The 14893-nt window shown below is 51.5% G+C and overlaps 2 protein-coding genes across 6 annotated transcripts in view; both read left to right on the top strand.

The window, feature by feature from the left end:
* Window positions 1-419: 419 nt before the first annotated feature.
* Window positions 420-8650, top strand: LOC128841679 (oocyte-specific histone RNA stem-loop-binding protein 2-like). The gene is made up of 7 exons (XM_054036944.1): window positions 420-472; window positions 1382-1459; window positions 6117-6215; window positions 6297-6401; window positions 6737-6896; window positions 7589-7708; window positions 8089-8650. Exons 1-7 carry the CDS (start codon window positions 423-425, stop codon window positions 8206-8208), a joined length of 732 nt encoding a protein of 243 aa, XP_053892919.1. The 5' UTR covers window positions 420-422; the 3' UTR covers window positions 8209-8650.
* A 982-nt stretch (window positions 8651-9632) lies between these two features.
* FAM53C (family with sequence similarity 53 member C) overlaps window positions 9633-14893 on the top strand; it is a 13825-nt gene continuing 8564 nt past the window's right edge. Inside the window, exons 1-2 of one of the 5 annotated variants that reach the window (XM_054038687.1) lie at window positions 9633-9683; window positions 13097-13341. In XM_054038687.1, coding sequence (XP_053894662.1) covers window positions 13317-13341 — 25 coding nt within the window. In that variant the 5' untranslated portion in view covers window positions 9633-9683; window positions 13097-13316. Of the gene's footprint in view, window positions 9684-9733; window positions 9846-10707; window positions 11188-13096; window positions 13342-14893 lie in introns of those variants that run through there. The other 4 variants (XM_054038686.1, XM_054038688.1, XM_054038685.1 and 1 more) reach the window with 4 other exon arrangements.

Here is a 14893-nt window from a genome sequence, read left to right as displayed (position 1 = left end):
GTCTAGCCCCGGGCCCCGGGCCCGCAGACTTGAATGAAACTAGAGCACGGGGAACTTAAACCTGCCGCCGGATCCCAGCCAATCACAGAGATTGTTGCCGACCGTAGCCAATCAGGGCGAGCGGGGGACGGGACCAAACACAAGAGCCGCTCTCTGATTGAGTAATGTCCGCGTGACTCGAGCGAAGTGAGAACCTATTGGGGGAGAAATGGCGGGCGGGACGTTGCTCTTGATATTGGACAGACGTAAAAGGGGTTCCGCCCATGTCTAGCGCTTATTGGCTCCGTGAAGCCAATCACCGCCCCCGGGAGCACGTGATGCGTGGGGGCGCGGTCTGTAAATATTAGTGAGGGGGCGCGCCGCTTCTTCCCCAGGCGAACCCTGCCTGGTGACGTGACGTGACGCCCCGCCCGCCAGTGGCCATGCTGCCCGCGCCGCGCGCGCTGTGCGGCTGGGAGCCGCTGGCCCGCAGGTACCGGCGCGCGGCCCGGACCCCGCAGCTGTCCCGGGGCTGTAACGCCCGGGCGGGGCAGACCTGGGCCGAGCCCCCGGGCCGTGTCTGAGCCGCGCCCCGCTCCCGTGACTCGCTGCCCGGCCCTGCCCGTGGCGCCCTGTTCCCACGCGGGGCCGGGGGGGCTGCCCCATTCCCCGCCCCCCCGAGCCGCGCCTCCGGCAGCCCTTCGCGGAGCCGGGACCGGGGCGGCTCCCCGGCGCTGGGTGCAGCGGGGGCGGGTGGGACCGTCCCTGTGCCGGTGTCTGTCCCGGTAACTAACGGGGATTCCTGCGGGGGCTTCTCCAGCGCCCGACACGCTGTGACCCTCCTCCGGCTCCCGCTGCGCTGCTGCGGCCTGCGCGGTCCCCGAGCGTGGCGCCCGCCGTGGCTGGGCCAGAGCTGCTCCGGTTGGGGCTCCTAGGCGCTACTGCAAGACACACACACAATGAACCTGGGCGATAGACTGGCCCTGCTGCCTGTGGTGGCACTCGGGCTTCATTCCGGGTCCAGAGGTGTAGGGACAGGGCATGCTTGACACCGTGTTTGCATTACTTCATAATGCTCCTAGCCCGTGTCTCACTGGGCTGACAATCCTCTTTAGGCTCAGATAAATTAATTTGGAGGCTTTGTCACCCATAGCCCCTTGGCTGCCTTCAAAGGTGGTGACTGCTTCCCCTTGGTTTAGAATCATTCTTTGAAGATCAGTTTTTAGCTGACTCAACTTATTTAAGAGAATTCTATCCCTCGTGCCGGCACTGACTTTTCAGAAGTCAGTGTTTTCTATGGGCTGAGGGGTAGGATGGGTCCCTGAGCTAGCTGCGTTGTAGGGAAGGGTTGTGAGCTCTGTCTAGAGTGGAGAATTGATTTTCTTCCATAACTGGCATACAGTTCTCTGTTTCATGACCCTCTTGTTCTTGGATGTGAAGAGCCTGCCTCTGGAAAAGCATCTGTATGTGAGAAAGACAGGTGGGTGGAAACACACATGGTATGCAGAAGCTTTCTGTCTAGATTATACATAGTTAGCAGACATTTGCCTATGGCCTTAGAGAAAAAATGCATATAATTAATGGGGCAAGAATTTCAAAGAAAAAAGAGAGCTGGTGGTGACAAATGTGTCTATTTAGGATTATTTCTATGGCTGCAAGGGAGAACATGATGTTTAATGTAGTGAGAGCTTGGGAGGAAGAATGAGCAATTTGTGCTGGAAAACATCAAGAGTGAGTTGGATGGAGGATGACTAGGGGCATAAGAGCGGCCAGACTGGGTCAGACCAAAGGTCCATCTAGCCCATTATCCTGTCTTCTGACTGTGACCAATGCCAGGTGCCCCAGAGGGAATGAACAGAACAGGTAATCATCAAGTGATCCATCCCATTGCCCATTCCCAGCTTCTGGCAAACAGAGACTAGGGACATCATCCCTGCCCATCCTGGCTAATAGCCATTGATGGACTGATCCTCCATGAACTTGCCTAGTTCTTTTTTGAACTCTGTTGTAGTCTTGGGCTTCATAATATCCTCTGGCAAGAAGTTCCACAGGTTGACTGTGCGATGTGTGAAAATATACTTCCTTTTGGTTGTTTTAAAATCTGCTACCTATTAATTTCATTTGGTGACCCCTAGTTCTTGTGTTATGAGAAGGGGTAAATAACGCTTCCTTATTTACTTTCTCCACACTAGTTATGATTTTATAGACCTCTATCATATCCCCCCCTTAGTCATCTCTTTTCCAAGATGAATAGTCCCCGTCTTATTAATCTCTTGTCATACAGAAGTTGTTCCATCCCCCTCATCGTTTTTGTTGCCCTTCTCTGTACTTTTCTCAATTCCAACATATCTTTTTTGAGATGGGGTGATCACATCTGCACGCAGTATTCAAGATGTGGGCATACCATGGATATATATAGAGGCAATATGATATTTTCTGTCTTACCATCTATCCTTTTCTTAATGATTCCCAACATTGTTTGCTTTTTTTGACTGCCGCTGAACATTGAGTGGATGTTTTCAAAGAACTAACCACTATGACTCCAAGATCTTTCTTGAGTGGTAACAGCCAATGTAGACCCCAGCATTTTATACGTATAGTTGGGATTATGGTTTCCAATGTTTATTACTTTGCATTTATCAACATTGAATTTCATCTGCCATTTTGTTACCCTGTCACCCAGTTTTGTGAGTTCCCTTTGTAACTCTTCACCACTATTTACCCCTCTCCATTCTGAAAACTGACCATTTAATCCTACCCTTTGTTTCCTATATTTTAACCAGGTTTCAGAGGGGTAGCCGTGTTAGTCTGTATCAGTAAAAACAATGAGGAGTCCTTGTGGCACCTTGGAGACTAACACATTTATTTGGGCATAAGCTTTCATGGGCTAGGACCCACTTCATCAGATGCATGGAGTGGAAAATACAGTAAGCAGGTATATATATTACAGCACATGAAAAGATGGGAGTTGCCTTACCAAGTGGGGGGTCAGTGCTAACGAAGCCAATTCAGTTAGGGTGGATGTGGCCCATTCCCAGCAGTTGACAAGAAGGTGTGAGAACATTATTTTTTTCCCTCTGTTGATATTCACCCCTTCTTGTCAACTGGTGGATTTTAGCCCATGAAAGCTTATGCCCAAATAAATTTGTTATTCTCTAAGGTGCCACAAGGACTCCTCATTGTTCTATCTTTTAACCAGTTACTGATCCATGAGAGGACTGTCTCTCTTATCCCATGAGAGTTTACTTTGCTTAAGAGCCTTTGGTGAGGGACCTTGTCAAAGGCTTTCTGAAAATCTAAGTACACTATATTCACTGGATCACCCATGTCCACATGTTTGTTGACCCCCTCAAAGAATTCTAGTAGATTGCTGAGGCATGATTTCCCTTTACAAAAACCATGTTGACTCTTCTCCAACAAATTATGTTCATCTGTGTCTGACAATTCTGTTCTTTACTATCATTTCAACCAGTTTGTCTGGTACAGAAGTCAGGCTTACCGGCCTCTAATTGCCAGGATCACCTCTGGAGCCTTTTTTAAAAATTGGCGTCACATTAGCTATTCTCAAGTCATTTGGTAGATAAGCTGATTTAAATGATAGGTTACAGACTACAGTTAGTAGTTACTTCAGAACTCGGGTGAATACCATCTGGTCCTGGTGACTTACTACCATTTAGTTTATCAATTTGTTCCAAAAAACCTCTTCTAATGACACCTCAATCTGGGACAGTTCCTCAGATTTGTCACCTAAAAAGAATGGCTCAGGTTTGGGAATCCCCCTCTCATCCTCAGCCATGAAGACCGATACAAATACAGGCAAGTCTCATCTTATGCTGGGGTTCCGTTCCGTTGTCAGCATGTAAAGTGAAAATCGCGTATAGTCAAAATTACATTGAGTGTAATGGTGGGCGGAATCGCCTGCACTACAGGTATAGTATTTAAATTATTTTTCTTTTTGTTTTAGTTTTTGCCGACCGTGCAAAGCTGAATTCGCGCATGTTAAATGTGCGTAAGATGAGACTCGCTTGTAATTCATTTAGTTTCTCCGCAATGGCCTTATTGTCCTTGAGTGCTCCTTTAGCATCTCGATCGTCCAGTTGGCCCACTGATTGTTTAGCAGGCTTCCTGCTTCTCATGTACTTAAAACATTTTTTGCTATTACTTTTTGAGTCTTTGGCTAGCTGTTCTTCAAATTCTTTTTGGGCCTTCCTAATTATATTTTTACACCTCATTTGCCAGAGTTTATGCTCCTTTCTATTTTCCTCACTAGGATTTAACTTCCACTTTTTAAGGGATGCCTTTTTGCCTTTCACTGCTTCTTTTATTTTGTTTAGCCACAGTGGCAGATTTTTTGGTTCTCTTACTATGTTTTTAAATTTGGGATACACATTTAAGTTGAGCCTCTATTATGGTGTCTTTAAAAAGTTTCCATGCAGCTTGCAGGATTTCACATTTTGCGCTGTACCTTTTAATTTCTGTTTAACTAACCTCCTCATTTTTGTGTAGTTCCCCTTTCTGAAATTAAATGCTACAGTGTTGGGCTGACGTGTTTTCCCGCCACAGGGATGTTAAATTTAATTATATTATGGTCACTATTACCAAGCAGTCCAGCTATATTCACCTCTTGGACTAGATCCTGTGCTCCACGTAGGGCTAAATCAAGAATTGCCTCTTCTCTTGTAGTTTCCAGGATTAGCTGTCCAAGACGCAGTTGTTTACGGTGTCTAGACACCTTAATCTCTGCATCCCGTCCTGAGGTGACATGTACCCAGTCAATGTGGGGATAGTTGAAATCCCCCATTATTATTGAGATTTTTATTTTAATAGCCTCTCTAATCTCCCTGAGCATTTCATAATCACTATCACCATCTTGGTCAGGTGGTCGGTAATGTATCTCTACTGCTATATTCTTATTAATAGAGCATGGAATTACTATCCTTAGAGATTCTATGGTATAGTTTGGTTCATTTAAGATTTTTACTTCATTTGAATATGCTTTCTTTCACATATAGTGTCACTCCCACACCAGCATGACCTGGTTCTCTGATTCAGATACCGCCCTTCTCCCAGTCTCCTTCCTTGCCCAGAATTCCCATTGCCGCTTTCAGGAAAGTGGCACTACATATCCCAGTAGAGATGTTGCTGTTGCAGAGTGGGACTCTTGGGATTAATCTCCCAGTAGCCTTGTAGACACTAAAGTCCTGCGGGAGTATGTAAAGCTATGGTAAGATGTGGGGCTGTAGATTTAGTTTTGTCACATTGCTTAGTTGTCATATATTTTTACTCCGACAGTTGAGATCTCATCCTATTGTCTAAGCACGGACACTTCTTGACCCTGTATAAAACATACAGTCCCCCACACTAAGAAGCTTAGTCTAAAAGATAAACAGAAAATAAGATGGGAAGAAGGTGTTACATTCAAGCATTTTCCTGAGTCACCATTTTCTGTTTTGTAGATGAGGCTGAAGGGATCCCTGCTGATGGCAATAGGTATTTGGGATGAGACCCCTTGACTTGTTCTTATGTCCTTGGTCTGATAGGAAGAGTGTATAAATCAACCACTGATACTTGCTACATTATAGAAATCTGCCAGTTAATGAAGATTTAGCTTAATTGGCAGTTGGCTATTTGACTCTTAAAGAGAGATACATCTGCATTTTTGAGTTTTGCAGATTTATAATTGTATCTACTTGACTGTTTTCCTTCCCCGTCCTTTGTAAACTCTGGGGCAAGGATTGTCTGTGTCTGTATAACATGCAGCACAACGGGGCTCTGATTCTGAGTGGGGGACTGTGAGTATCACTGCAATACACATAATCTGAGCATATGACTGGCTGCCTTGATCATGTATCCAGGGCTTCCATCAACAGACCCCAGAGCTGGCCTGGTGTAATCCTGTTGCCCTCTCCGGAGAGGTCTGACCGGTCTCAGGGCTTCAGTTCTGAGTTTCAAAGGAATAAACTGTCCCAGAAGCTGGGCTGGATCCTCTGTACCTTTATGATAAGCTGCATTGCCCAGTTTAGTTCTGCTTCCCAGGACCAAACCGATGGCTGGCTAGTCTGTCGGATGCAGTGGTCACACCTGGCTGTGACACAAGCAAGTTTATCGTGCAACAAACTTTCTTTTCCTTGGGACAGGCCCTTGTCATCAAAGCCGTTCTCCCCTGGAGTTAATATGGTCAGCGTGGGAATTGGCACAAGGCCAGGCCCAGCAAGAGGCGCCAGCTCAGGATTGAGGTGTGTTGGATGCATGCTGACCGTGTGGCTTGTCCAGGGCTGACTTTTGTGTCTCTAGTACTAACTTTTTCTCTTCACCAGATCTGACACTGAGACCGATGAGACCATCCTGCAGAGGAGACAGAAGCAGATAGACTATGGGAAGAATACTATTGGCTACCAGCACTTCCTACAACAGGTCCCCAAGTGAGGTGGTCCCTGGCTTTCACCTCCACTTCCCATATAAGCCTGCTGATTCCGACTGTGACCTCAGGCTCCCCACCAAGGGAAGAGATACCTGAAACTGATGTAAAGTGACTTCCTTCCCTTTGATCCTGCCTGAAGGCAACTTCCTTTCCCTTCCCCCTTCCAAAAGTCCCAGAAACTTGACATATTCAGGAATCTTTGGAGTGCGCTTCCTACATCCTACTGGGGTCCTATTAGTGCCATGCTCCTGCTGGGTTAGGGTGGTCTTGATGCTGGGGTGAGGAATGTTTAATGGAAGCATGTGGTCACTGATAAATGTCCTGCTTCATTCCCAGGGCCGCTCGGCAGTCAGGGATTCACCCCCGAACTCCAAATAAGTACAAGAAATATAGCCGCCGCTCCTGGGACATGCAAGTCAAGCTGTGGAGACGGGCATTGCATGCCTGGGACCCGCCCACCCAGCATCCTCTCCTGTGTGGACAAGGACTTCCAAGGAAAGTGCCTGCCAGTTGCTCTTGGCCCCTCTAGGGTCTTACAGGAGAGAGACTCTTGTAGGGAGAGGGAGGGGCAGAAGCCTAGCAACATGAAACATGGAGGATCCACCCAAATCAATGGGTATCCTTCCCAGCACTTCCTAGAATCCCTCTGCATATAGTGGCCATTACACTGAGCTGCCCTAGGCAGCAACTAGCTAGAGTGAACAGTGTGTTAACATGCCTAGGGGGGGCCTGTGAAGCGTGGCACTCTATGGCACTGAGAGTAGGTATCAGGAGCCTTATACCATAGAAGGGAGGGATTGATGCAAGCAAATCCTACCAGGTGCTCAAATGTCCCAGTGGTGAGCATAGTATAAATTCCCCAGTGCTCTGGAAAATGCTTCTCTGTGTTGTATGTGGTGTGCCTGCTTTGCCATCACCCCCAGCTGCACAGTGGGCATTGGGGAGAAAAGCACGGGGACTGGGACCCCAACTGCTGGGTTTGATGAGAGAGCAAGGACTAGGTCCAGCATCTCCTGTCTCTTCTGCCAGTGCTCACTGGAGAGGAGTCCTGCCTACCCCTCCCAGCCTGGACACAAGGAGGCGAAGGGCCTGATCTTTCCTAGGTTTGAAGCATGGAGTGGGATGACCAGTGCTGATCCTTTCCACTGACTGAGTCAGTGTGATTTAAATTGCTGTTTCTTTGCAAGGCAGGAGCTGGTGAGTCTCTCAGGAATGATGGAGACAAACTCTTTATGCGGCTTCTCAGAAGATTGGCCTGGTGCCCTGAGGCCTCTTGAAAATCTGCCAGGAGAATCACTGGGCGGACAGGTATTTGGGCTTTGATTGGGCTTGCTTTCTCCTGTTCCTGCTGGTGACAGGGACTTAGGGCAGCAGTAGGGAATGCTATTTAATGGTTCATTGTGAGCACAGGAGTACATAGCAGAGTGATCATCAGCTTGTCAGGAGGGGGTATTGTCCGTGAAGTGAAGTCTGGAAGTCTTGTGCCTTCCTCTGGACGCTCTCTGATGCTGGAAAGTATTGTTGGTCATTGTCCTGGGGAAGGGGAGAATAGGGGGGGGAAAGGATCCTCAGAGCTCAGCATCCTCTACAGGGGGACACTGCCATACTTTGGATTGCAGGCGTGTGCTTTTCACATCAGGTTTGTTTTCTTTCCTTCCTATTCATTTGTCTGTATCCTGTTTTCACAGTTTGCCGGCCTGTCATCTCCTGGCTGCTCCTCTCCATGGCTGCCCCAGATCCACTCCAACTTGCTGCCCTTCCTAGGACACACACACACCTGCCCATACTGCTCCTGGATGGGTCTATGAGGAGAGTCCAGAGCATTTTCTGCCTCTGAAACGACAGCATGTGGGAAGAGCTCAGGCATCAAGTTTCATACAAGCCCAGCTGCTAGGATCTCCTGAGCTCATGAAGGACATGAGATTATCCTGAAGCTTGCCCCAGGGACAAGGGGTGTTAGTGTTGAGGCTTGGAGCTGAGCACCAGACCACTTACACAATGCACAAATCGAGAGATAGCTGCTGGGTTTGTATCTCCTCACACAGCCCAACTTCCCATGGTGTAGAGAGAATTTGTCACCTGAGTACCTGTAACCCCAGGCATTGCAGTGAATACCAGCATGCATAGGACCAGTTCTTTCTGCTTCCCTTCAGGAATCTGTTTGCTCTCTTGGGTTCCAGGGAGATCTGTATAGAAGGGGTTGGAAAAATGGAAAGGGGGGTCAATAAAATTTACCACAAGACTCTGTAACAGCTGCTGGCTGGGTTCTTTTTCTGTCCCTAGGCCTCTGGGGCTCTGCTCACCGCAGGCAGGTTCAGGGTGGCTTTGGCAATTCATGAGGACTCAGATAATGGGGAGTTGTGATCCTTCCCCTAGTGTGGGCACTCCACAAGCTAAGTAAAGATATCCCTCTGTGCATTGATCTGTAGGAGCAGCCAGACCAGCGACGAGGGGAAATTCTTGGCAGCAGTTTGTCACATCCAGCTGAGAGGAGAAGTGGTGGGGGAGAGGAGACCACAAAAGGAACAAGGAAACCATGAGTCTTAAGGGAGGAAGTTTACCTTGCCTAAGGGTTAATGTTGCCTTAGGGGTTGCTACTGCCCTTCTTGCCATTGGTTAGAGGTGAAGATGATTAAATATTTACTGTGAACAGGTCCGTGGCGATCTGCACCATCCAACCCCTCCACGATTGACTATGATGAGCTAGGCAGGAGGCTCTGGCCAGGCCACGCTCTAGTTACCACCTAGCACTTTCCTTCAGCCTTGGGAAAGGGCTCCGAGGCTTTGAAATCCAGGGCAGGTGCAATCTGGGCAGAGAGGGTGCGGCCTGTGCAGATCTGGGCTAGAGGGAAAACTCCACTCCCTGCTGGCTCCTGCTGTAAAGTCATATGCCCTGCCAATGACCCCACCATGGGAACAGGTGATGTTTCTCCACATCCTGCCCTGACAACACATTCCTTGGGGGGCTGAGAGCCCCCCATCCTGCTGCTGGCTACAGGGTGGGAAGGGGCCTCTCCTGCTGCCTCCCAGTCCCTCCCACCCCAGGCTGGATGGGGAGCCGAGACTCTGCCTCCCCTTGTGTTGAGCTACTCCCTTTTCTCTGCGGGGGGGCTAGAGGGGATGTGGGTCCTGGGGGGAAGGGGCTGGTTTTGTGTGGGGTTATGGGGGGGGGGGAGGCTGGGGGGGAGGGGTGATGCTGGTGCGGGAAGGAACGAAGGGGGTCGGCGGGGGGGCCGCTCGGACGCCCCCCCAGACTACAGTTCCCGTCGTCCGTTGCTGCACGGTACGGTCCGAAGGGGGAGGCGCCGGGGCTGTGGCGGAGCCGGGTGCGGGGGGAGCCCCGAGGTGGGGCCGCGCCGGACCCCGCTTGGTGACTCCGGCTCGGCCTCAGCGGGCGCGTGGCGGGCGGGCCCGGCGCTGGCTCGGAGCGGAGCTGCCCGGCGCGGTGGGTCCCGGACTGGCCCCCTCGGTCTGTGGCGCGGGGCAGCTTGTCTGGTCCCATCGCCAGGAACAACCGGGGGCGGCGGGGCGCCTTGGCCTCGGTGACCCCCTGGCTCCTCCGGGCCCCCCCCCCGCCTCGGCTGACAGCCCCCTGCCTCCTCCGGCCCCCCCCCCCCCGCCCGGGCTGACAGCCCCCTGCCTCCTCCGGCCCCCCCCCCCCCGCCCGGGCTGACAGCCCCCTGCCTCCTCCGGGCCCCCAGCTGCGCCCCCGCCCCGCCCCGGCTGACAGCCCCCTGCCTCCTCCGGGCCCCCAGCTGCGCCCCCGCCCCGCCCCGGCTGACAGCCCCCTGGCTCCTCCGGGCCCCCAGCTGCGCCCCCCCTCCCGCCCGGGCTGACAGCCCCCTGGCTCCTCCGGGCCCCCAGCTGCGCCCCCCCCCCCCGCCCGGGCTGACAGCCCCCTGGCTCCTCCGGGCCCCCAGCTGCGCCCCCCCCCCCCGCCTCGGCTGACAGCCCCCTGCCTCCTCCGCCCCCCCCCCCCGCCCGGGCTGACAGCCCCCTGCCTCCTCCGGGCCCCCAGCTGCGCCCCCGCCCCGCCTCGGCTGACAGCCCCCTGCCTCCTCCGGGCCCCCAGCTGCGCCCCCGCCCCGCCCCGGCTGACAGCCCCTGGCTCCTCCGGGCCCCCAGCTGCGCCCCCCCCCCCGCCTCGGCTGACAGCCCCTGGCTCCTCCGGGCCCCCAGCTGCGCTCCCCCCCGCCCCGGCTGACAGCCCCCTTCCTCCTCTGGGTCCCCAGCTGCGCCCCCCCCCCCCGCCCGGGATGACAGCCCCCTGCCTCCTCCGCCCCCCCCCCCCCACCCCTGCTGACAGCCCCCTGCCTCCTCCGGGCCCTCAGCTGGCAGCCCTGCGTGCCCCACACCCCCCGCCCCAGCTAGCAGCCTCCTGCCACTTTCAGATACAAGTGTCAGAGCCAACCCTGAGGCAGCAGGGGGAGGCTGGGCTGATGTCCCCTAGTGCTGCTCTGGGGTCAGTGGGGGAGAAGGGGGCCTGAGGCTGGCACCTTCTCTGCTGGTCTGGTATTGCCATTGTGGTGGAATGACTGGAGCTGGACATCGGGTGACCTTGCTCTGCTTCAGTGTCTGTGTTTGATTTTCTCAGCCCCTGCCGGGAGCCCTCTCCTCATCACTAGGGTGCCTGGCACTGTAGCCTGTGAGCCTTTGTCCCTCTTTCTGCTCATGTGATCTGTGGGATCAGTTGGCACTTGGCATGTTCGGAGTGGCTCAGGGGTGAGCACATTGTTTCTCTGGGTTGAGGTTTGACTGGGCCCAGCAGCGTCCTGGATGCAGGAGGGGTGAGTTGACTTGAAAGGGTTTAGTCTGAGAATGGGAGATGCCCACTCCCTGGACAGCTGATGCAGGTGGCAAAGGGATCAGAGCAGTTGGGCTCCTTTTACAGCAAAAAGGGCCATAGGGTTAGGTTGGCTGTTTGGTTTTGCTTTCTGCTTTGGAGATTTCTCTGCTCACAGCCTTGGTGTGTGCTTCCTGCTGTAGCTTGCACTAGGTTAGGCAAATCAATTCCCTCTTGCTGTTGCATGTTGTGTGTGGGAAAGAAGCTAGGTGCTGTTGGCTTCCTCCTCTGAGGCTACATCTACACTACAGGGGGGAGTCGATTTAAGATACGCAAATTCAGCTACGTGAATAGTGTAGCTGAATTCGACGTATTGCAGCCGACTTACCCCGCTGTGAGGACGGCGGCAAAATCGACCTCTGCGGCTTCCCGTCGACGGCGCTTACTCCCACCTCCGCTGGTGGAGTAAGAGCGTCGATTCGGGGATCGATTGGCGCGTCGGCGGGATGCGATAAATCGATCCCCGAGAGATCGATTTCTACCCGCCGATTCAGGCGGGTAGTGTAGACCCAGCCTGAGACACTAAGTGTTCACAGACAGATGCCTTAAACCCAAGTCAGCCTGTTCTGTGGTAGTCACTAACCGAAGCTGCAAGGGGCGCTGCATCTGGCTTCTGGTATTAAGTGAGGTGCTGCTGCCTGTTGGTGGCTTTGCCCCATGTGGATCCTGGAGTTTGCACCTGATGAGATTAAATTGTATAAATCAGTGGTTCTCAACCAGGGGTCCGAGGCCCCCTGCGGGGCCGTGAGCAGGTTTCAGGGTGTCCACCAAGCATAGCTGGCATCAGACTTTCTAGGGCCCAGGGCAGAAAGCCAAAGCCCCCCCGAGCCCCACCACCATCATGGGCTGAAGCTGAAGCCTGAGCAGCTTAGCTTTGTGGTGCCCCTGTTGCATGGGGCCCCAAGCAGTCACCCTCCTTGCTACCCCCAATGGCAGCCCTGGTTTTTATATGCAGAAAACAGTTGTTGTGGCACAGGTGGGCTGTGGAGTTTTTATAGCATGTTTGGGGGGCCTCAGAAAGAAAAAGGCTACAAACCCCTGGTATAAATAATGCTTTGCACTCTTTAATGGCACCTGCCAGAGGAGCGTAATGTGCTTTACTAATGTTAGTGGGGCACTCTGAGGCAGAAAGAGCGGACATGACTTGCCCAAGATAACACAGGGAGCCTGTGGCAAAACTGGGACTAGGCCTCAGGAGCACTGTGCAGCCTGTCCATTAGTTATTGTAATTACTGAAAGGGCAGAATGTTTATTGGGTCACAATAAGATTGCTGATTCCACCTGCTGCCCTATGCTTGGGGTGGGGAGTTTGTTTACCAAAGTTGCTTCAGGGTTGGGGAAAGGAGATGACACTCCAACTGTTAAGGAGGGAGAATGGTTCACTTGGTTGGTGCAGAAACCAGAAGCTCGACTTACAACTTGCTTGGTCCTGGGATTACGGGAGGAAGATGAGGGCTAGCTGTAGAGGTTGGGCTCATGAAGTGTGCCTGGGATGTGGGGGCTGAAGGAAAGAAGCCTACATCGGATAGGGTGATAGAAGCAGCTAGAGCTTAGTGAGGCAAGCAAAAACCTAAATTGTCCCAGAAAGTGATGAAACAGATCCTTACGGGATGGTGATGAGCTAGTGTATTCTGGGCCTGGGAAGGCTATGATTCTGGGTGAGGTGATTCTGTGGCTCAAATAAGTATCAATAGCTTGTTTCAGGCTATCTGGGGCTTAGTTTCATTCAAGGAGACTTAGAGCACCAGTATTTTTCTCTCTCGGGCTCTAAGTAGCAAGCCTGGGGTGCACAAGCAGGTTCTCTGACCTTGGGGCTGTGCCTGATGTTGCTAACGTGCCTGTTTGTGTTATAGGGTCGGTGGGGATGGAGTGAGAGGTGTCTAGCCAGGGATGAAGATGGTAGTTCATAGGTACAGTAGCAGCATGATGGCCCTTGAACAAGACTGGACTTGCTGAAGTTGGAGGAAAGATGGCAGGAGGTAGGAGCTGGGGGCTCTAAGGTGGTCTTGGTGCCAGGCCTCAAGGAGTCATGATTGCAGAGCGACTGCAGAAACAGAGTCTGGAAGAGCTGAAATGCACATCCTTCAACGTCAGCCTGGTAAGATGTTTCTCTTCCTCAACCTTGCAGGTTTAGTCCATGTTGGAAATGGTATCAAAATTATTTTTAGTTGTGGGGAGGAGGAGTCCACATTCTGCATCTGTACTGAACCAAGGTCCCAGTGTGGCGTCAGTGGGCGCTGTGCTGCAAGATTTGTTAGCTTTCAGGCTAGCTGTAAAATTGGAGCCTGTGTGACCTGTGGTCACTAAATAGCCCCAAGCATTTGAGAGCTTAACCTGTGGCCCCAACTCAGTTAATCAGATTCTGCCCTCAAAATTCTCCATGCAGTTTTGGTGGGATTCAGCATTCCAATTCACTCCAGCCCTAAACTCTTGTGCAGTGCTGATTGCGCTCTTATTGAGGCTGTTGTCCCTGCCATGGAAGTGGCTGCATACCTGCTGTGTGGGCAGCAAACCTTGGGAGGCGTTCATCTTTTTCTCTTTTGTAGAGGTCTTTGGGATCCCTTAGGATGAAAGGCAAGTTGTTATGAGGAGAAAGTATCTTAGCAGGACTGTTGTAAGGAAGACACGAAATAATTCTTCCACTCTACTCCGCACTGATAAGGCTTCAACTGGAGTATTGTGTCCTGTTTTGAGTGCCACATTTCAGGAAAGATGTGGACAAATTGGAGAAAGTCCAGAGAAGAGCAATAAAAATGATAAAAGGTCTAGAAAACATGACCTGTGAGGGAAGATTGAAAAAAATTGGGTTTGTGTAGTCTGGAGAAGGGAAGACATGATAACAATCTTCAAGTATGTAAAAAGGGTGTTAAATGAGGAGGGTGATAAATTGTTCTCCTTAACTACTAAGAACAGGACAAGAAGCAATGGGCTTAAATTGCATCAAGAGAGATTTAGGTTAGACATTATGAAAAACTTCCTAGCTGTAAGAGTGAAAAGCACTGGAACAAATTACCTAGGGAGGTTGTGGAATCTCTGTAAGAACAGGTTAGACAAACATCTGCCAGGAATGGTCTAGACCAGTGTTTCTCAACAACCAGTCCATGGATTGGCCCCGGTCCCTGCGATCTACCTGACACAGTTTAGGAAGGCAGCAAGCATGGTATCAAAAAGGTTGAGAAACGCTGGTCTAGGTAATGCTTAAGGACTGAACTAGATGACCTGTTGAGGTCCCTTCCAGTCCTACATTTCTATGATTTTCCATAGTTCAGCATGTTACTAACTTTTTTGTAATAAGCCTGGTTTTTGTCTCCTCTTCCAACCCCCAAAATATTAACCAAAACAAATTTGTTATGCCTGAAATCTCACCTGTGGTCTTATGCCCAGAGCAAACTTTTTTTTGTTTGGGGGTGGGGAGGAATCTCTGCTACTTAAAACCCCAGTCTCTCCTTTGGGATCATTGGCCTCTGTGCATAACTCTGGTGCCTGCTTTGGATCTCTGCTCCTGAAAGGTGAGGGGGATGTGGGCATGAGAGAAGAGAGGCGGAAGCACTGGAGTAATGCATGAGTTGTTTGAGCATTGCAATAGCAGCATGTTGAAACTGACAGGTTGCTATTTGAGAGAGAGAAGATAGGTGAGGGAATACCTTTTT

This window comes from Malaclemys terrapin, chromosome 8, assembly GCF_027887155.1.
Source record: "Malaclemys terrapin pileata isolate rMalTer1 chromosome 8, rMalTer1.hap1, whole genome shotgun sequence".
Taxonomy (NCBI): Eukaryota; Metazoa; Chordata; order Testudines; family Emydidae; genus Malaclemys; species Malaclemys terrapin.
The sequence above is the reverse complement of the archived record's forward strand: the minus strand, read 5'-3'. Positions and strand labels throughout refer to the sequence as shown.

Excerpts from the sequence above, each read along its gene's own strand:
- LOC128841679 (XM_054036944.1), top strand. The coding sequence starts at position 423 with ATGCTGCCCGCGCCGCGCGCGCTGTGCGGCTGGGAGCCGCTGGCCCGC. Across the intron at positions 473-1,381 it reads TGGGAGCCGCTGGCCCGCAG|TTCTCTGTTTCATGACCCTC; the intron begins GTACCGGCGCGC and ends ACTGGCATACAG. Across the intron at positions 6,402-6,736 it reads TTCCTACAACAGGTCCCCAA|GGCCGCTCGGCAGTCAGGGA; the intron begins GTGAGGTGGTCC and ends CTTCATTCCCAG.